Genomic DNA, 21,008 nt, shown 5'->3' with positions numbered 1-21,008 from the left:
AAAAAAAGTTATACTTTCCTCCTCTGTGCAATTGGTCCTCTGAGCAGCCTGGATCCACCTCTTCTCGGGTACCGCTTTATTGGTTGAGGGGCACTCAAAAGGAGGGATGTACCAAGAGCAGCAGGTTGTCACCCAAGCAGAGTCAGAGCTCTGTGTATCCATTCAGACATAAAGCCCTGACCTGGCCCCACCCCCTCTACCCTGATTGGCTGACTTACTTTGGCGGAGACAGAGCAGCAATGATGTAAAAAGAGGGTGTGGCTAGGCCTATTCTTGGGTGGGGGGGGGGGGGGGGGCAGATAGAGATGGGAGTGGGATCCTAGGGGCAAAAAAGTCTTGTCGGGCATCCTATAATGGGATCAATTCCAATAGGGATGGAATGCCTATAGTGATGACCTTTAGGGATAGGTAGTCTCCATGATGAGGATACCCTCCCTATTAATGGTGAAAAAAATGATATAAAGTGAGTGCCTATATCATAACCACCAAGCCTAGGTGAGGTATATACTGCAATGCCAAAAAACGCAGTTATGCAATAAAGCTCGGTGTGCCAATGTTGTGCGAAAAATAGCCAGGTGTCAGGATCCTGTGCAGGTTAGCCAGGTGTCAGTAAATGTGATAGAGCCTCCTGTGTCCAGATTGGAAGCCCATGTGAGTGATCATGATTGAGGTGTCCAACAAGTGCACCTTTCAGATTGAATTAAGTGACCGATACAAAAATAATAATAATAATAATAAAAAAAACAAATTAACCTTAATATGGCTAAAGATACAAAAATGTAACCACACATATATCCTAAGTGAACATGCTTGTAGGATAAATGAGATAAGACCCTGTGCTCATCAAAAACCTTGTTTAAATGTGGCCAGATGTCAGGATCCTGTGCAGGTAAGGAATCCTGATAAGACTCAGTGGTTATGCTGGGGTCTCCCAATTCCAAAAGTGGAGGCTACAGCCGATAAATATAAATATATAAGTGCAACCACACATCAGTCCTGTGAGAGCATTCAGGTGGAATGGACGGAATAAGTCCCAGTGCTCATCAAAAGTTCTAATCTATGGTCAGGACAGTACACTGAGTGCCCTGGCAAATCCGCTAGTACCAATCAAATTAAAATGCGATAGAATTTATCCTACAAGCATGTTCACTTAGGATATACATGTGGTTACATTTTTGTATCTTTAGCCATATTAAGGTTCATTTGGGTTTTTTATTATTAATATTTTTTTGGTATCAGTCACTTAATCCAATCTGAAAGATGCACTTGTTAGACACCATCACATTTACTGGAACACATTAGGATCCCTAACCTGCACAGGATCCTGACACCTGGCTATTTTTTGCACAACATTGGCACACAAAGCTTTATTTCTTAACTGTGTTTTTTGGCATTGCAGTATATACCTCACCTAGGCTGGTGGTTATGTAATAGGCACTCACTTTATATAATTTTTGTTCACCATTAATAGGGTATCCTCATCATAGGGACTACCTATGCCTGAAGGTCATCACTATAGGCATTCCATCCCTTGGAATTGATCCTATTATAGGATACCCGACAAGACTTTTTTTTCCCCAAGGATCCCACTCCCATCTCTATCTGCCCCCCACCCAAGAATAGGCAGCGCCACACCCTCTTTTTACAACACTTCCAATTTTCAGGCCTCTTTAGTGAGGTACTAGAGAGGCAGCAGTCTTATTTCCTGACCTAAGCACAGATTACATATCTATTACAGAGCAGCAATGATGTTTGCTCCCACAGCTGTCAATCAGGAGTGTACAGGATGGTCGAGGAGATCGTTGATATTGCTGGAGAAGGTCAGGTAGGTAATTAGGAGGTGCTGGGGAGGCTGCCACACAGAAGGTTGTTATTTTGATGCATAGAATGAATTTGGGATGACCGAAAATAAGTTGTAGACAAGGGGGCACTGTATGTCGAGGAAAAGCAATTTACACTAAAATACAGAAGGGCTTTTTTTTATGGTAACAGCTGTTGAATAAACTCCCTCAAGAGCTGGTTCTGGCCAATGCTGCAGATTTTTTTTTTTTTTTTTTTAGAAAGGCCTGGATTCTTTCCTAAATGTATATAATGGATACTTACATTTATAGGTAAAGTTGATCCAGTGAATATTTAATTGGCTCTTAGGGGGAATCGGGAAGGAATTTATTTTTTACTCTCCTTTCTCTGGATAGTGTAATAGTTCAACTGGATGGGATGGTCTCTTTTCGCAAAGAGATTAACTATGCAACTTGGCAGCTGCAACTAAGCTATATATGCATTTTCTTTTGCACTGCAGGTTGCATATAGACAAGAATTGTCTAATTTTCAGGGAAAGCCTTAAACTTGTAAATGTTACTGGACCACACTTTGCCCATCACAGTGGGCATACACACTACCCCAAAAAGAGTTCTTCATGGTCTAGGCACTATAGCGATGGCCCACTTCTGCCAGCTTCCAAAAATTCTCATACAAATTACCTTTAACATCTTTGTTAACCCCCAACAATAAACCTAATTTAGACCAAAAAAAAAAAAAAAATCATGGAAAGTTAATAAACATCGCAGAATACAGTCTACCAGTGAATTTGTGATCTCTTTTGCAGAAACCTGGATTACCAAAGATACAGCCCTCTACTTATCTCCATCAGAAACAAAGTGTGCAGGACTGACATCTGATTAAAGCTACCATGTTATCGCAAGAACAGGTAGAACCACCATTTATGGTCCGGCAAAAGTTTCAGTACTTGCAGCATGTTTATAAGGGATAAAACTTAAAGCAGATCTAAGGCCTCGTCAGCAAAAACTGCTGGAAAAAGGCATCTCTTGTTGCAGGTAGAGAAAAATCTTCAAATCTGCTTCACTCAGATCATGAATTTGTCTTTCCCTCAAGACCATGCTCTGCAAAACAAAAAAAAAGTAGTTTGTGCAGATTGCTTGAGCTCCCCGATCCCTCACTGCTTCTTCGGTTGTGTAATAAGAGATTGTGGGGCAACTGTTTAAGAACAGTTGCACTGCATACTAACTTTAGGGCAGACTTTCCTTCAAAACTGAGCAATCAGCCCCTGGTGCATCAATCTTCACCTTAGCGGTCGGCAGATATGTCAGTTTTTAAGAAATCAGCCGATTCGCGGCTATTACAATAAACGTCCGGCATGGCCGCATGCCCTGTACCGTGTTTACCCGAAAATAAGTCTGGGTCTTATACTAATTTGGGCAACAAAAGACACAGTAGGGCTTATTTTCGGGGTAGGTCTTACCATGTAATGTGCTGTCTTTTCTCCCTTCCTGCCAGGAATCCCCAGTGTAGACGGAGTTAAAATGCTTGTAAAATCCTATAATCCACTCTATTACAGTATTATATAATGTACAGTGTGTTTCTGTAATATAATTCTGCCAAATACCTTCGTTCAGCGCTTCTGTGGCCCTCCGGAGCCCTCTTTCCCGCAATTATATTACGGAAACACACACATTGTACATTATATACTACTGTAATAGAGTGGATTATAGGAAGTGGCAAACATTTTAAACTAGGGCTTATTTTCAGGGTGGGGCTTATATTGCAGCCCTCCTGGAAAATAGCGCTAGGTCTTATTTTCGGGGAAACACGGTAGTACTGACCAGTGCTCCCGCAAGCATGTATTCCTGAATCCTCCACTCGCACAGCCACTATAGACGGCCAGGAGAGATTTTACTGGCATCGCACCGCCCCCTCGGCGTGCTGTATTGGATAAACAATCATTGGCCCTTTACAAGCATCTTCCACCTGACATGGTAACTACCCCCAGCAGGAGATCGTGGCCAGCACTAGCTCTTTCTTCCTTTCCTGCCAAGGCGGAGCCTGCTGGCTGCTTGTATGACACTTGTTCAATGATTGGCTGGTCATCTCATCAGCATGCACCTAGCCTATCAGGTGCATGCAGATAGATACCAACATGTATGGAGGGGGTAAGTGCTACTGTACTGCGCCCCCCTGCACTTTATTTTATGTATTTTTAAAGTGAAACCTGGCTGAGGCTGGCATTGAGAAAATGGATGTGGATAACTCTGGGTGTAGATCAGTTACATTGTAGAGATCCTGTTCACAATGGAACTCATTCATTTTCACAATGCATTGCAAATTAATCATCTTCATTACCACAACGCAGCACCACCCACACCCAGCAGTGCACCATCCATCCCTCTCCACAATGCACCCCCACCCAGTGTGGAGGGGGGTGCAGAGAGGTGGCTCCACAGCCACCTCTGTACCCCAATGGCCGTGCATCCATATGGGGCACAAAGGCACCCCTCCAGCTCTCTCCTGTCACTTCAGCGCTGGGCACCTGAATTACAGCGTCGTAGTATTTTTTGGAAGCACCTGGTTAGAGCCATAGACTCCAATAGGCATCCAAAAAGGTGAACAGCAGGCGCCATGCTGGGCGCTCGCTGTTCACTCAGAGTTGTGTTAGGAAAGCGAATGAATCGCTTTCCTAACACTAAACCGCCAATCAGGTGCTCGGGTCTGTTACCGTCACCTGATTGGCTGAAACGACAGGCGCTTCGATTGGACGCCTATACAGAGGCTGGGAGAAGACATTGAGGATCGTGGAGGACACCACCGCAGTGACCCACTGAGGCAAGTGTCTGGCGGGAATGCACACTGGCGGCAATTGATTGGGCACAGACAGTGGCTGCGCTTGGTGGGGTGTTTTTTCCAGTTTGCGCCACCCCTCCTTTAAAAGGACTAAAAAAATGTTTTTTTTTTATTAGTCTGATGGATGAAAAGAAATCAAACCCAGTATGAGAGTATTTCAGTGAGCCAACATCAGGGAAGGCCAAGTGCAATATCTGTCAGAAATTGCTGAGCATGGAGCAGAAAAGGGAAAGGCTAAAAATACTACAAATATCTGGAATCATCTGAAAGTCCACCACCTCCAAGCTTATAAAGACACACAGAGGGAGAAAGAAGATGCAGCTGCGTCTTCATCCAAGTTTCAGCCAACTGTAGTACAGATGTTTGATGCTAAAAGAAAATTGCAAAATACTGATCCCAGTCCAAGAAAATTGATACCCTAATCACAGAAATGATTGCCACAGACAACCAGCCCTTTACAGTTGTTACAGATATTGTCTTCCAACGCTTGCTGGCAACAATAGAACCAAGATATTCAATCAAAAGTGAAAAATACTACAGCACAGACATGCTTGACAGTGTGTACAAAAAGGTTACACAGCAATTTAGACAATAATTGCAACAGAGAATGTTGGCCCCCAGAAACCAAATCGCGTATGAGCCTAACATGTCATTTTATAGACAGTAACTGGGAAAGGAAACAAGTCATTCTAAATGTCAAGGCTATGTCTGGTTCCCATACTGGGGACTATATCAGGGATATGTTTCTTTGCATGCTCAATGATTAGGACATCAACCAAGATAGAGTGGTGCTTGTGCTGCAAGACAGTGGTGCCAACATGATTAAAGGCCTCAGACTGGCAGATATACCAAACTTAAGCTGCAGTGCACACACATTACAGCTTGTGGTGAAAGAGGGCAGTCAGCGAGTAGTGGGGGACATCATTGACAAATTAAAGACTTGTGCTACACACTTTAGCCACTCTGTGCTTGCAAAGCAGCATCTTGGAGCCATCCAAAAAGATCTTGGCCTCCCCCAGCACAGCATTATTCAGGATGTTCCCACCTGCTGGAACTCCACATTACATATGTTGCAGAGGATGCTGGAGCAGAAGCGTGCCCTGAATTTCTATGTAGCAGAACATGGCAAGTTTACCACCCTGCCAGCAGAACAATGGAATATCAGCTCAAATTTGATAGATACACTGGGCCCTATTGAGGCAGCAACTTTGGATATCAGCAAAGCAGAGGCCTCCATCTCCTGCATTATCCCATGCATAGCTGTACTGAAGATGGTGCTTCAGGCAGAGGGTCACACCACAAGGGGGATAAAAACACTTAGGGAAACCATGTGGCAAAGCTTGGAGAGACGATTTTTCAAAGATAGAGGATACCAAATGTTTGGTTATAGCAACACTGCTTGATCCTCGGTACAAGGGCCATGTATTTGCAGTGGACACAGTGAGCAAAGCAAAAAAGTGGCTGCGAGAAGAGTACGTCATTGTGTACGAGCAACAAAAAAGTAGAGATGAAGGACCAAAACGGACCAGGACAGGGGTAGAAGATGAGGAGGAACCCAGTCCCTCTGGTCTTCTGGAGAAAATGTACAAAAACATTTTGGGGGCTCATGGAACTCCTGCTGAAGAGAGTGACAAGCACTTAATTTCCAAGCAGTTAGAGAAGTACCTCCGAGAGCCACTGATAGACCGACAGACTGGAATGGTGGAAACACAATGCATCCCGTCTGCCTCTGGCAAGAAAATTTCTGTCCACCTGCCTCTTTTGTTCCCAGTGAAAGTGTTCAGTGAGATTGGTATTATCTATGATAAGAGGAGCAGGCTCACTGGAGAAAATGCAGAGACTGTTTTCTGAACTACAACTTGAAGCTCTTACAACTAGGAGTACTAAAAAAAAAAAAAAAAAGGACTGGAACTGAAGAAGAAAGCCCAAAACTAAAGAAAATTTGCACTTTTGTATTGTTCACAAACTTACCTCATTAATGTCCATTATCTATTGCTGTTGATTTTTCAAAGGTTTTGAATACCTCACCTGTTTTTGTGTATTTTTAAGATACATAGTAGTTTATCTAAATTACATACATGTGTACTGACTAGAAGCTTGTTGTGTACTTCTGATAAATAAATGGTTAATTTTCCGTATCCCTTTATTATTTAACTAAACTGTTAAATTTTACAAAATGAAAAAAATCGGCCCAAAATAGCGGCATTATATAGTGGCCGCCCTGATTTCTAATATCGGCATCGGCCATAGAGAAACCCATATCAGTCGACCTCTACTTCACCTAGCCTTCCATATGGGTTTACACACACCAGCTGTTTGAATAGTCAGGCTGTGATGTCAGTTCTGTGCCTGCATACAAGAAGCACTTGTCACAGCACTCTGAAATCAGGGAGCAATCCTTGTGCAGTTTAGGAGATATTCACTGTACAAGTTGAAATTCACTGTACCTACAGGCAAGACTTTATAAACATGCCTGTAGGTACAGGTTTACTACTTTAACACAATGCCCTGCTTTTCACTACAAAGGGTGACTAGGGCTTCAAGAATGCAATAGCAAAGTATATTACACCAACTTGCAAGATGACATTTTTAGCAGTAGCCATGAAGAATACACAAACACATAGTCTGCAGTGGGAATTTATTAACAAAAAACAAAACATCAAGATTTTACCATTCATCTCCCATACTTACTGGTAATAACCACCAACTACAAATTGAGAGGAAAAAAAAAGTTCCCACTGGGCCATTTTCTTGAAATTTTAATTCAGCCAAATTCTGACAGCTTAACTGCACCACCATTGCTCTGGTATTCACTTAAACTTCACAATCTTTGGTGGCTGCAACTAAGCCATCTATGCAGGAACATTAGAAAATGGCATTTTACCTTTTATTGTTGTGGTCCTGATTTGAAAAGGCAACAATTAAAAAAAGGGAAAGCAGACCTATATATCAAAGTAAAATTTCTTGATCCAACCTGGCCATCCTGCCCTTTTAAAACATAACCAGTTAAAGCTGAAACTGCCAACAGAATCTGGCAATTTAAACTATCTGATGTCAGTCACATTCTCTGTTGAAGGGAAGCATAACAGTCAAATGACAAACCAGTCATTGGCTGGCTAGAGATCATGAAACCAAAGTCAGCATTTGGTCATATGGCCAACATCAGAGAAAGTCCATAGCACCAGTTTTTGTAACAGTATTGCTGCACTTTTATGGTTATATTTACATTAAAAAACAGTATGGACAGGGGAAACGCTTGTTATAGCCCCACAGGCCTGTCTTAAGATCAGGGTAAGTTTGTCCAATTGCCCACCAGCAGATAACAGCTCTACTGCAGCCATCTACTGACAGACAAGCGGTTATTACCACCCCCCACCCCCCTCCCATTAAGGGCAACAATTCCATACCCTTTGGCCCATATATAGCAAACATATTGGGAAACATTTCAATAACTTATCCAGAACCAACCTTAAGGAAAAGGCTCCTATCACTAAAGTAGGAGATCCTCTTCAATAAATAAAACAAAAATCTGTAATCCTGCATATAGTTTCGTTCACTTATCTTAGAAAGCAGATTTCAAACAAAAATACACCAAGTGGATCACCACTTCTGAAATGGATCCCAATGATGAACTGCTCTTTAGACCTTCCCCCCTCCCTACCCCCCGCAAAAAAAAAAAGCCAGAATGAGATGCATACTCAATCAAGAACAGTTATTTAACTGAACAAAGCTGATTTTACCATACTGCTTTGTAACGCCAGTTTAGTACAAAGTTGGGCAAAGAAAAAGATGCTCCCATCTCATTCTGGAAAAAAATAAAAAGAAAAAAAAAAGAAAAAAAAGAAAAAATATTTCCTTGTCAATTATGTTTAGAATGGAGAAGCCATTTTCCAAATTGTAAGGGTATAAGTGAAGCTCCATCTTTTTAAAAGCTTCACTAGCAGCTCTTAAGCCAACGTTATTTGCTGCCAGACATCAATTGCAGTCATTTTACTAAAACTACTAAAAAGTAATGCTCATTTGTATGCAAAACAACCTGTCAATCTTTGGAAGACTGCAACTTAAGAACCAATGTCAAGTATACAACGTATATGAAGAGGGATAAAATTGTTATTGTAGAGCATCTTTTACTTTGCCTTCAATTATGTTCCTCAGTATAGAATATCCTAGACAGCACCTTAGAGGCAACTTGAAAATTGCTGCCATAATATTCCTAGGGTGCTCAGTGTGTAAACTCCTTGTGCAATATTGGAACTGAGCACAAAACCTCCTGTGTATATATAGAGGTTTAAAAATTTAGTGGTGGGGGAAAAGAAATTCATGGGTGGATCATAGCTTTAGCACCAGCAATACTGCCACTTTAAGTTGCAGTAAAACACTGCACGATGACAGGTGCAGCGTCAACAGAATAACTGGGCAAAGGAAGTCATTTATTGCACCATGATCCCAATAAATGAAATTGCACAGGAAAGATTTCAGTAGCAGAACTGCAAGTCTCAAGTTAAACTATCCCCATTAATGACTTTGCCAAATATTTCTGCTTGCAACCTATGTTTTTTGGGTTTTGTAAATACGAATACACAGCAGTTGCCAATTCCTGTGCTTCCAAGGGGCACCTGGATGTGCAATACTAAATTGTAGAACAAATTCTAGCATTAACCTTAAAGTAAAACGGGACATATTATGGATGCACAATCCAGGTGTTGTGGGAAGGGGCAAAAACTTCAGTGATGGTTACTCCTGATAATTAAACTAAAAAAAAAAAAAAAAAAAAAAAAAGGCTTTTCATTGGGTAATACTTCAGAATTTGAAGGATGGAGAAAAACCAATCCATTTTGAGAATTAGGGAGGAAATACCCATTTCCAGATAACCCAAAAAAGTTATGTAACTTAGGAAACAACATTCCATTAGCAATTTCTATAAAATGTTGCAAGAATTAACCTCTGAACAGGTAGGCAACTCTCAGAACTCCAGTTGTGGTGAAGCTACGAATCCCTTAATGCCTCTGCCTCTGGAGTCATGCCTGTGGCTGTCAGAGTCTTACAGTGCTTCATGGGATGCATCGATCAAAACAGCTGAAGTGCCAACGATTTCCTACCCCACTCTAGAATTTAGATGAGGTTTTAATTCACAAAGAAACCTTCAGTAAACCATCAAAGACAAAACTAAAATTTATACCTCCCCCATAAAAAAAATGTATATATATATATTTACAGTTTTGTACAAAGTATACACATCAAATCCAACAGAATTTTCCCCTCATGCAATGGACATCTTTAAGGAGAGGGGTATGGATTTGTATATCTGAACACAAATGTTGCTTGCAGGTTAATAAAAATTACACATTTAGTGTTCAAAATAAGAACAAAAATCAAAACAGCAACTGCAATAAAGGTGGAGAGGATTGAAAAATGTTTTTACCCCCTAAATTGTTTTCCGACTCAGGCTCTCATTTTTTGCTTGTGTAATTACAGGTGTACATATTTACAAATCATTGGGACCCCTGAAGCAAGCTTTTGATTTTTCAGATGAAAGTATGCATGAACAGTTTTACAGCTAAGTAGTTCATGATTTGCAAATTCCACATATGGTTAAGAGAAAAAAAATTCAAGGAAATGAATATTGTGTTTGTCTTATAAGGGCTGCATGAAAGGTCTTATACATAAGGCACTTTGCACAAGTAAAATAGTTTGCTTATGGAATATTGGTAAAACATGAACTCTAAACTGCCACAAGAAAATGTACAGGAATAATAACAAGCCAGTTTGACTGTATGCAACTTTACAACTGAAGGGACTTCTTAAACCAAGTATTGCATTGCTGACCCAGGTGAAAACAAAAACCATTATAAGCATATAATAGTGCAAGGGTCCTCAAGCAGAAAAGTGGCCAGAAGGTTTTCTGTTATGCACTTCCTCTCCCAACGGAACAGAATGAGAAAACAAATAAGTGCAACTACATTAATCTTATGAGCACACAGTGCAAACAATGGGGTCATTAAAAATGTCTGAGGGGGGGTAAAACAAAAAAATAATAATCAGGCTCAAAACTGCTGGTAAGTGTTCTAGAAGGCAGGAGGAAATAAAGCCATGAAGGGAGGGGGAGGGAAGAAGCCCTCATCAAGAAAATTATGCATGTTGGGATCCTCATCTTCTCGGGGACAGACCATGCCTAAAATAAAAACAAATGAACTGTTAAGCAATCAATACTCATTACATTTAAAGAACGTGCAGGATTGAAAAAAATATTAATGCCAACCTATGTGGCCACAGCGGCTCTAAGACCGAGAAGCGAGCAATCACATGACCGCTGATTTCTTGGTCTTCACTGAGCAGAGTGGCGATTGTAACCAATTCTCTGCTCTCACTGAAGCACCAGGCTGTGGAGGCGATGGGAGCAACTTGCTCAGTGGCACGCTGAGAGGCTGAGCCAGCTGCAAGTCAATCTGTTTAAGCTTGTCGAAGGTCCCTGCAGAGACCGACAGGCTCTGACATTAGCTGACAGCAACTTTAGCCCACTGTCAACTAATGCAGAACCAAGTCCACACTTTTAATGTGATCTGCAGGGGGGGGGTGTCATTCTTATCCATTTCTAGACAAGTTATTGACTTTGCTACAGACATGACTTCCTAAACTGCAAGGAAAGGAACAGAAGCTGTAAAAAGTTACCCCTTTTAACCACTTATGGGCCACCCGCCGTCGTTATACGTTGCTACTTTGAAGAGGGATACCGTTATGGTAGCAGTCAGCTACCATAACATTAGTATCCTCTTCAAGAGCAGGCGGTCCGCTTTCAGATAAAAGTGGTCTCTGCTAGAGATAAATTCTCTAACTCCAAACATGCAACCTGTAGAATTTTTTAAACAGCCTATAGAAATTTTTAAAACAGCCTATAGAAATTTTTAAAGCGGAGGTTTACACAAAAAGTGAACCGCTTTTTGGATCCCTCCCCCCTTCCGGTGTCACATTTGGCACCTTTCAGTCTAAGACAGGTATTTGCACCACTTCCGCGGCAGTCAGAACCCAGGAGTCCAGCCCCCAAACCCCCCCCCCCCCCGCTGTCTTCTGGAAAAAACAGTTCCCAGGAGAGAGCGGGGGAACAGCGATGGCGCAAAGCGATCAATGGGGAGTAGGGTATCGGGCAGCGAAGCCGCAAGGCTTCACTTCCAGATTCCCTCACCAAGCATGCCAGCATCGTGGGCACACTGGACAGGTAAGTGTCCATTTTTTTTAAAGACAGCAGCTGCAGTATTTGTAGCTGCTGGCTTAAAAAACAAAAAACAAACACAGGTGGACCTCTGCTTTAAGGGTATAAGTTTGTCACCGGGGTGACATATTGGGTATCAATTTACTCAGAGTAGCATTATCTTTCACAATATAAAGATAATGTCTTTATTTAAAAAAAAAAATTTCCCCCCAAAAAAGTGTGTTTGCAAGACCGCTGCGCAAACAGTGTGAAAAATATTGTCATGACCGCCATTTTATTCTCTAGGGTGTTAGAACCTCCAATTATATATTTTTTTTTAAAGCAATTTCCTAGCAAAAACACACATTTAACTTGTAAACACCAAATCTCAGAAAGAGGCTCAGTCTTAAGTGGTTAAAAATAAGTTAGCAGCTTTAAATATCTCAAAACCTTAGGCTAGGTGCACACTTATACTGTGCGCAAAACACCTTGATCCGTGTGCATTTCCTGCTACGCATGCAAACTCACTGCCCTTGTAATATGCTGCAGGTGTCAATACAAAGTTAACAAAAACGCAGGTCGCAAAAATGGAAACTTGCGGTCTAACAAGTGGAATGCAACCTTTTGTTAAAAAGAGCAAAGCGACCCCAAATTAAAGTTGGCATACAAAAAAAAAAAATCTTGCACCGAGTTTAATACAAAATAAGCCATAAACGTAAACACTGACTTGCAGATTAACGTTTTTCCTCTCCAGACTCGCTGTGATACTCTGCCACATAGAGGCTTTTGTCGATACTGCTGGGTATGGGCTTGATCTCTGTTCCCAACTGCTCTTCAATACTTTTAAGGTTAAATCTGTCATCGTAGGTGATCAGGTTGATGGCAAGCCCAAGGTGGCCAAAACGACCTGTTAAATGTAAAAAGAAAAAAAACGTTTGTCTTTGAAATTTAATCGGATGCTTTATAAAATAAAGGAAATGGCAAAAAAAATTGTTATTGGACAAAATTACACTTTAATAAAAGATGTTCTGAAGAAGCATGTTAAAAGGCAGGTCAAGCACTTGTTACAAAAACACGACATATGAACTCCCCAATCCAGCTGTCCATAGTTGGACCAAGTGAACTTTAAGGCGTTATTCAAAGGCACCTGCATACCATTAGACGTAATAGATTTAAACAAAAAAACAAAAAAAAATCCGGCTTCCCCAGCTACTTTTTTTTTGTTGCGACCTTCAAAACCTGGCTTTAGTTTTTCAGTTTCTAACAGCTTCGAAACATAAGCTGTGTATTACATTAGAGGGCAACAGGTTACCAAGATTTTGGTGCAAAGTAATAGGAAAATGGCCACGATGGTCAGATGTGATCTTTAAAGTGGAGGTTCCATCAAAAAAACAATTTTGCTTTAAACTGTAGCTTACGACTAAAAAAAAAAATTTTTATTTTTTTTTACTTATCTGGAAATGCCTGTTGCTATGCAGTCCCACGAAATCTGCCTTTGAAACCACCTAGGATTCTGACATCTCCCTCTATTGCTCCTGGGAAATGTGGGTCATCATTTCCCAGGATGCAGTGCGCTGTCCAATTATCACTCCCCATCCAAGACTTCCAGGAAGTGCTTGTAGGCTTCACAAATGCCCACAAGCAAAATGACAACGGTGTAGACAGTTTTATAAACTATCTTTTTTTAATATCTATGCGGATCGGCGGCGGATTGTAAAATAGTAAGTGACCAGATTTATATTATAAAAATGCAGGATGAAAGGACATACATTTAAAAAATGCCAATTGTGGTTGGAACTCCACTTTAAGGGCCAGTTCACACCGATATCAATGAAAACCTGATACAGATGCCAACGTCCCATTATATCCAAAACTAGAGTAATTTGACTGGAGTTCAATACAGTGCCCTGAAAAAGTATTCATAAATTTTCCACATTTTGTCATGTTGCAACCAAAAAAATGTTTTTTAAATCTCAATACATTTATGCGATAGACCAAACACAACATGGCACAATTGTGAAGTGGAAGAAAAATGATAAACGTCACAACTAAATCTTTGAAAAGTGGCATGCATTTTTATTCAGTTCCCTTTAGTCAGTTCCACTAGATTTTAGTTAGGGGTCTCAAATAACCTTTTGGCCTGGTTCACACTGGTACGATTTGAGATGTCAAATCGCATCTCAAATCGGTGTCATTTGCCAGCAATGGCACTGTCCTAATCGGTGTGGCGCTGCAACGATTTCAAAAAGTAGTTCCTGTACTACTTTTTGCGATTTCAGGCCGCAATTTACATTGAAATCTGTGCAGAAACCTGCACAGATTCTTTGAAATCGCGTCCGAAATCGGGACTGCCAGCGGGAGTGAAATCGTGCGAGTTCAGCTGAACTCGCACGGATCCACCCCCCCAAGCCCAGTGTGAACCTGGGCTCAGATGTTACCAATTAGTCCACCTGTGTACAATTGAATCTCAGTATGAAATCAGATGTTCCGTTAAGACCTTAGAGGTATTTTTTTTAGAGAACCTTTGTGACCAAACAGCATCATAAAGGCCAAGTAACACAACAGACAGGTCAGGTATAAAGTTGTAAAGTTTAAAGCAGGTTGGGTTATAAAAAAAATATCCCAAGCTTTGAACATCTCACATAGCACTGTTCAATCCATTATACAAAAAAAAGGATTTTTGTACTCACCGTAAAATCCATTTCTCTGAGTTCATAGACGGACACAGCCTTCATTGACCTTAGGGTTATGCTTCTTCCTACCAGGAGATTTAGGCAGAATTCTACAGCACTTAAGGTGTTAAAAACTTTCCTTCATGCCGCTCCTCCCAGGGGGCGTGGCTCCCCCAGGCATAACCCACACCCTGCTTTAGCAGCCTCAGTTCGTAACAAGCAGTACAAACCAAGGAGGGGTGGGTGCTGTGTCCGTCTATGAACTCAGAGAAATGGATTTTACGGTGAGTACAAAAATCCTTTTTTCTCTTTCGTTCATAGACGGACACAGCCTTCATTGACCTTAGGGACGTCCCCAAGCAGTGTCAAAAAAATTCGAGGGGTGGGAAAATAACACAGCAAAAACAGGTTACACCCCAAACAAAACCGGAGTCACTCAACGGAGGAACTCCAACCGTAAACTGCCGCCTGTAACACCCTGCGGCTGAAGGAGGCATCAGAAGATGCACTCACATCCACCTTTAAGACTTAGAAAAAGTGTGGAACGACGACCAGGTCGCTGCCATACACCCCTGTAACACAGGCATGATGCCAGAAAGCCCAAGAGGCCCCGATCGCCCTGGTCGAATGCGCCGTAACCCAAAAGGGAGGCGCCTGCCCCTTCAGGGCATAGGCCTGAAGCACAATCCGTCGGATCCACCCCGGAAAAAGGTGGCCGACGAGACTACCAGGCCCCCTGGTAGAACCAGCCAGCGACACGAACAGTGAGACCGACTTCCAGAATGGAATCGTAGCAGATAAGTACATACGTAGGGCCCGAATCACATCCAGAGGATGTAAAAGTGGCCACCTCCCTCCATTTCGGCCAAGGACATAAGGATGGAAGAACAATGTCCACACCAACGTGAAAAGCCGAAACCACCTTGGGGAGAAAAGACGGCTGCGCCGCAGCACCACCTCATCCTTATGGATGACCAAGCAGGGAGCCATGCAAGACAAGGCCTCCAGCTCAGACAAACACTAGTCTGATCGAGGTAATTGCTACCAGAAAAAAATCACAGTGGAAATTCCCACGACGAGCCAAGGCCACGTGACAACGCAGACCTTCCTGGGCTAGAACCCAGAGTCAAATGCCTGAAGGGCAGGTACTCTAGCACTTGAGCTAAACCTGCTCCCGTCTCGTGACAGTCAACAAAAAACCTCCCGAATGTCCACAAAGGGAGCATCCAGAAGAACCAAAAGGACTAAATACAAGTCCCATGGGGGTAGTGGAGGGGCCATATGCCAGACCCCCAGAACAGACGTACGCACCAAGGAGTGCGACGCCAAGGCTCATTGAAAATAACAGCCAGAGCAGAAAACTGATTTCCAACTGTACGTAAGGCGAGAGCCTGATCCACTCCCTGCTGTAAAAAACAGCAGAATCCTGGATACCACGCACGTACGTACGCACGCACGTACGTACGCACGCACGTACGTACCAGGGTGCCATTTCATCTCCTCACCAGAGATGCAGGCCCTCCACGTATGATGTAAATCCTACGTGAGGTAGACTACCGTGCCGGCAGCACGGTCGAGACCACCGAGCCCAATAGGCCTCGGGCCTTCAGCCCCAGGCTCTCAACAGCCACGTCGCTAAGCCAGTGGCTGTAAAAACAGGGTGGAAGATCGGACCCTGTAACAGAAGATCAACCCCCAGGGGAAAATGCTAGGGGGCGTCAGCCACCAGACGCACCAGGTCCGCGTACCAGGAGCGACGCGGCCAATCTGGGGCAATCCGGATTGATAATACCCTCGGCTTCCACTCTGCGCAGCAGGCGAGGAAGAAGCTACCGAGGAGGGAAGGTGTAAAGCAGGCGATAGCGACCCCAAGGAGCCACCAACGCGCCTGACGCGTCAGCCCACGGGACCCGTGCCCTGGCCAAAAACATGGCACCTTCCGGTTGAGGCGGGACACTAGAAGGACCACGCCTGGAGTGCCCCACTTTCGGCACATATACTGAAAAACCCCTACGGGTGGAGAGACCACTCTCCGTGGTCAAGCACAATCCGACTTAGGAGTCGGCTTGCCAATTCCGTACTCCCGGAATGTACACGGCCAATAGAGCCGGAACGGACCCTTCGGCCCACCAAAGTATGTGCGCGACCCTCGTCGCTGCAACAGAGCTCTGTGTGCCTCCCTGATGGTCGACGTACGCCACAGCGTTGACGGACAGGGTCCCGAATGGTCGGCCCTGTAGATCCAGGGACCACCAGGTAATTCAGAACAATGATTGGTAGGTGGGTCGCCACCTGAGTCCAGCACCCCAGGGCTGACTGGGTGCCCCAAAAACCCATCCCACAACCGGAGAGGCTGGCATCCGTCGCGACCACTGTCCAGTGGCTTGGCCGAAACGACTTCCCGGCCCGAAGCACCGGAAAACATCAGCCACCACACCAGGGACTAGATGACTCATCCGAACCTGGTAATCCAGAGATGACGGAAGCTAGTCCCCACGTGACAACAGGTCCTCCAGTAGCACCCTGGCGTGGAATTGGGCATACGGAACCGCCTCGAAAGAGGCCACCGTCAGATCCAGAACCCTCAAGCAGAATCGCAGAGATGACCACCACTAGGTCGACAACTGCTGCCCAGCAGATTGCTGAGTCTTAAATTTTTCCGTTAGGAGAACAAACTCCCGCCCCGGCGGAATCCAGGACTAGTCCCAGGAATTCCAGTCCCAGACGGGACCAACACTGACTTCTGGACAAAAACAGAAGCCAGCCAAACTTCCTGGAGAGTCTGACACGTGATAGACACGGCTCCACAAATGCAGAGTTCTCAGAAGCTCGTAGGAGAATGTCGCCCAGACACCCCACGATAAACCCCCGCTGACACAGCCGGGCCAGTATCGGGACGAGCACCCCGGTAAAAACCTGTGGTGTCGACACCAAGTCGAGCGGGAGGGCCACAAAAAGAAAAAGGTCCTCCCTGACCGCAAAGCCCAGAATCTCTGGTGCTTAGAGCATATGGGAACATGCAGGTATGCGTTCATGACATCCAAGGACGCCAGAAAAAAATTCCCATCCTGAAATTTTGTACTTTACAAAAAAACAACGAGGGCCCTGAGGCCCAGGATTGGACGGACCCCGTCCACCATGGGGATTACCAACAGATTGGAGTATTACCCCTGAGACCGTTCCATTGAGGGAACTGGCACCATCACTCCCCTGATCAGAAGATCCTGGACAGAACCAACCAGCGAACCGGAGGAAGCCAGAGGACGGAGGAAAAAATCTGTTAGGCAGCCAAGAGAGAAAATCTATCTTGCACCGCGAGAAAACCTCGCAAAGCCAACGGTCGGAAAGAAGAGGCCTCAACCGAGCCGCAAAATCACAAAGCCAGCCCCCCACCCGACACGGGCGGGGGCAGACCTACATGCGGAAGCAATACCGTCCGCAGGCCCATAAGGCACGTGGTGCCAGGCGCGTCACAGCCCCGCAGCGGGGGCCTTAGCACCCTGCAGAATACCCACCGTGCTGGGCGCACGAACCGCTCGGGAGAGGAGGGCCCTCGCCGACGGCGAGGCTCCTTGCCCTTCCTAGCAGAGGAAGCAGCGTGCTCTTACCACCCGTGGCATCCCTAGGGGTGCCAACCCGGGAGGCCCAAAAAGCCGCCCACCCCTAAAGGGGTGAGTCCACCAAGGACCCTTTGAGGATCGGTCCGAAGACCAGCATGTAAGCCACACGAGGCGGCGCAAACACCCCCACACAGGCGGAGGCCCTGGAAAGCAAGGGAAGCGCATCCAGGACCGACTCACAGACGAACTACAGACCCCGAACCAAACGTTCAGCTAGGTCCTTACAGGGCTCAGCAGCATCTTGTGCCCCCAGCTCCTGCAGCAGGAGCTACAGCCCTCTAGTCAGAGTCTGTGACACCAGAGACCGCGTCAAGACCGGTCTCAGCGGGGTACCCACAGGCAGGAGCCCCTTCCACGGGCAACGTGGCGGCTTTGCTCCATCCGGACACCGGGGGGTCCACAGGAGGAGAGACCCACCTACTTACAAAGGGGTCGCAAAGCATTCAGGGACTGCAAAAAAAATATATATATATATATATATATATATATATATATATATATATATATATATATATATATATATATATATATATATATATATACATATATATATACATATATACATACATACATACATATATATACACTGCGGTGTAACATAAAAAGTCCAAATAAGGAACACAGTTGCAGTGCGCTGCGTTTTTGCGGAACCCAAAAGGGACCGGTACGTCTGGTACCTCCGCCAAAACCACAAACCGTCTAGTTACTGAGCTATAAGCTCTAACCGCAGAAAATAAGAGCTCCAACAAATTCCTTGGTCGCGTGGGTTTTTTATATCCCGCATCCACTGACACCACAGAACCAGACGCAATAGCCGGGCATAGTATAATGTCAGCGGCATCCCCCGAAGCAGGCTCAGGGAGGGGGCGCTTTTTTTTTTTTTTTTTACCCCCCAACCAGGCACTAGCTGCTTCAGAAATAACACTCCCTCAACAGAAGTGGCAGGGGGAGGGGCATCAAGGGTTAACTCAGGCCTTAGTGGGGAGGATAGTACCTAGCACAGGCTCCAGGGCATCCCACCACCGAGTTACCCAAACTGCTAAGCAGAGAACCACCCACGGTCACCTCCCGGCTGTTCTAGCTCTATTCTGAGCATGAGGGCCCCCAGGGAACTCACCACCCCGCCTGGTGCATCGCGCTGAGAGGAGCCTGATGATGTGCTGAGAAGCCGGCTGCGCTGCTGACAGTCCCCACGGAGAGATTCGCGGTCTCTCTGAGCGCTAAAACGGCCACACGAGGCCAAACGAAAATTAAAGATGGCCGCCGTAATGCAAAAAAACTGCCAAGGACCACAAGAAAATGGCCGTCGAGATATACAAGGCGCGACTACGGCAAAATGGCGGCCGTGGCGCACTTTTCAAATTTTTTTTTTTTAACAGACAGCCAGCAGCCACAGCAGCATAGTAAAACAGCACACAAGTCCCGCAGAGAACACTACAGCCCCCTGCAGTGAACACACACAGCCCCAGCTAACACACAGGCCCCGGTGATAATAAAGAGACCCCAGAAAAATCCCCCTCACAGCCGCTACCCAAAAGGGAAGGAAGGAGAGGAATAAGGGAGAGAGGAAAGCAGGGCGAACCCTCAGTCGACCTCCCCAGGGAAAATTCCAGCCAGACCACTTACCTGAGCAAGGGTCACTACTTACCTGTCCTGCGACTACCGGCTGGAGGTATCCCAGACAGAACCAACGTCCGCTAAACGGCATGGCTGTCGGCCAGACACACTGTGACAAGGCCATAGAGACCGGTCATATGTGTGCCCTAGAACCGAAGTTCCCCGGCCGCCCCTGGAGCAATGGGGCCTGTCGTGGACGTCCCAAAGCTGAGCTGAGGGCCGGCACACGCTCGAAGGCCGAACCTGGGGGGACTACAAGGGTCGAGGACCCAGCCTGTCACCCAGTCGGCTGTTGATAGAAGAATCGCAGGATTCAAAAATGCAGGAACAAAATAATAAAAAGCGAGAAAAATCGCAAGAAAAAAATCGCAAGAAAATTGCAAGAAAAACTCCAGAGTCCAGGACTCCAGAGAGAGCCTGACTCTGACGGTTAGGCAGAAACAAACTGAGGCTGCTAAAGCAGGGTGTGGGTTATGCCTGGGGGAGCCACGCCCCCTGGGAGGAGCGGCATGAAGGAAAGTTTTTAACACCTTAAGTGCTGTAGAATTCTGCCTAAATCTCCTGGTAGGAAGAAGCATAACCCTAAGGTCAATGAAGGCTGTGTCCGTCTATGAACGAAAGAGAAATGGAAAGAGTATGGCACAACTGCAAACCTACCAAGATATGGGCGTCCACCTAAACTGACAGGATGGGCAAGGAGAGCATCAGAAGCAGCCAAGAGGCCCATGGTAACTCTAGAGGAGCTGCAGAGATCCACAGCTCAGGTGGCAGAATCGGTCCACAGGACAATTATAATACCCCTTTCACACTGGGGCCACGTTGGCTCTAAAGCGCTGCTCATTTTAGTTGCGCTTTATTGCAGTTTAAGCTGCAATTTTAACCCCAAATATGCTGCCTTGCAGGACTTTTTGGAACGTCCCACAAGTGCACCATCCCAGTGTGAAAAGTCACTTTAACGAATGGGAGGCTGTTGTCAGGCGCTTGGCAAAGGTCATTTGTAACATTAAAGCGCCTGAAAACAGTCCCAGCGTGGAAGGGGCCTTAGCCGTGCACCCCACAAATCTGGCCTTTATGAAAGACAGGCAAGAAAGCCATACGAAGTTTTGTTTGCAAGAAGCCCCGTGGGGGACACCGCAAACATGGAAGGTGCTCTGGTCAGATGAGGCCAAAATTTTACTTTAGCCTAAAAGCAAAATGCTCTGAGTCGGGAAAACACTGCACAGCACCCTGAACACAGAACCCCCACAGGGATGTTGTGGGGATGCTTTTCTTCAGCAG

General features: G+C 45.0%; 1 protein-coding gene and 1 pseudogene across 1 annotated transcript in view; one reads left to right on the top strand and one right to left on the bottom strand.

Annotated features, from left to right (window-relative positions):
- Window positions 1-1,786: 1,786 nt before the first annotated feature.
- On the top strand, window positions 1,787-6,486 carry LOC120915839 (annotated as a pseudogene).
- Window positions 6,487-7,256: 770 nt separating this feature from the next.
- DDX6 (DEAD-box helicase 6) overlaps window positions 7,257-21,008 on the bottom strand; it is an 81,603-nt gene continuing 67,851 nt past the window's right edge. The window contains exons 13-14 of the mRNA XM_040325468.1: window positions 12,549-12,728; window positions 7,257-10,807 (exon numbers count right to left, since the gene is read on the bottom strand). Coding sequence (XP_040181402.1) covers window positions 12,556-12,728 — 173 coding nt within the window. The 3' untranslated portion in view covers window positions 7,257-10,807; window positions 12,549-12,555. The remainder of the gene's footprint in view (window positions 10,808-12,548; window positions 12,729-21,008) is intronic.

This window comes from Rana temporaria, chromosome 10, assembly GCF_905171775.1.
Source record: "Rana temporaria chromosome 10, aRanTem1.1, whole genome shotgun sequence".
Taxonomy (NCBI): domain Eukaryota; kingdom Metazoa; phylum Chordata; class Amphibia; order Anura; family Ranidae; genus Rana; species Rana temporaria.
The sequence above is the reverse complement of the archived record's forward strand: the minus strand, read 5'-3'. Positions and strand labels throughout refer to the sequence as shown.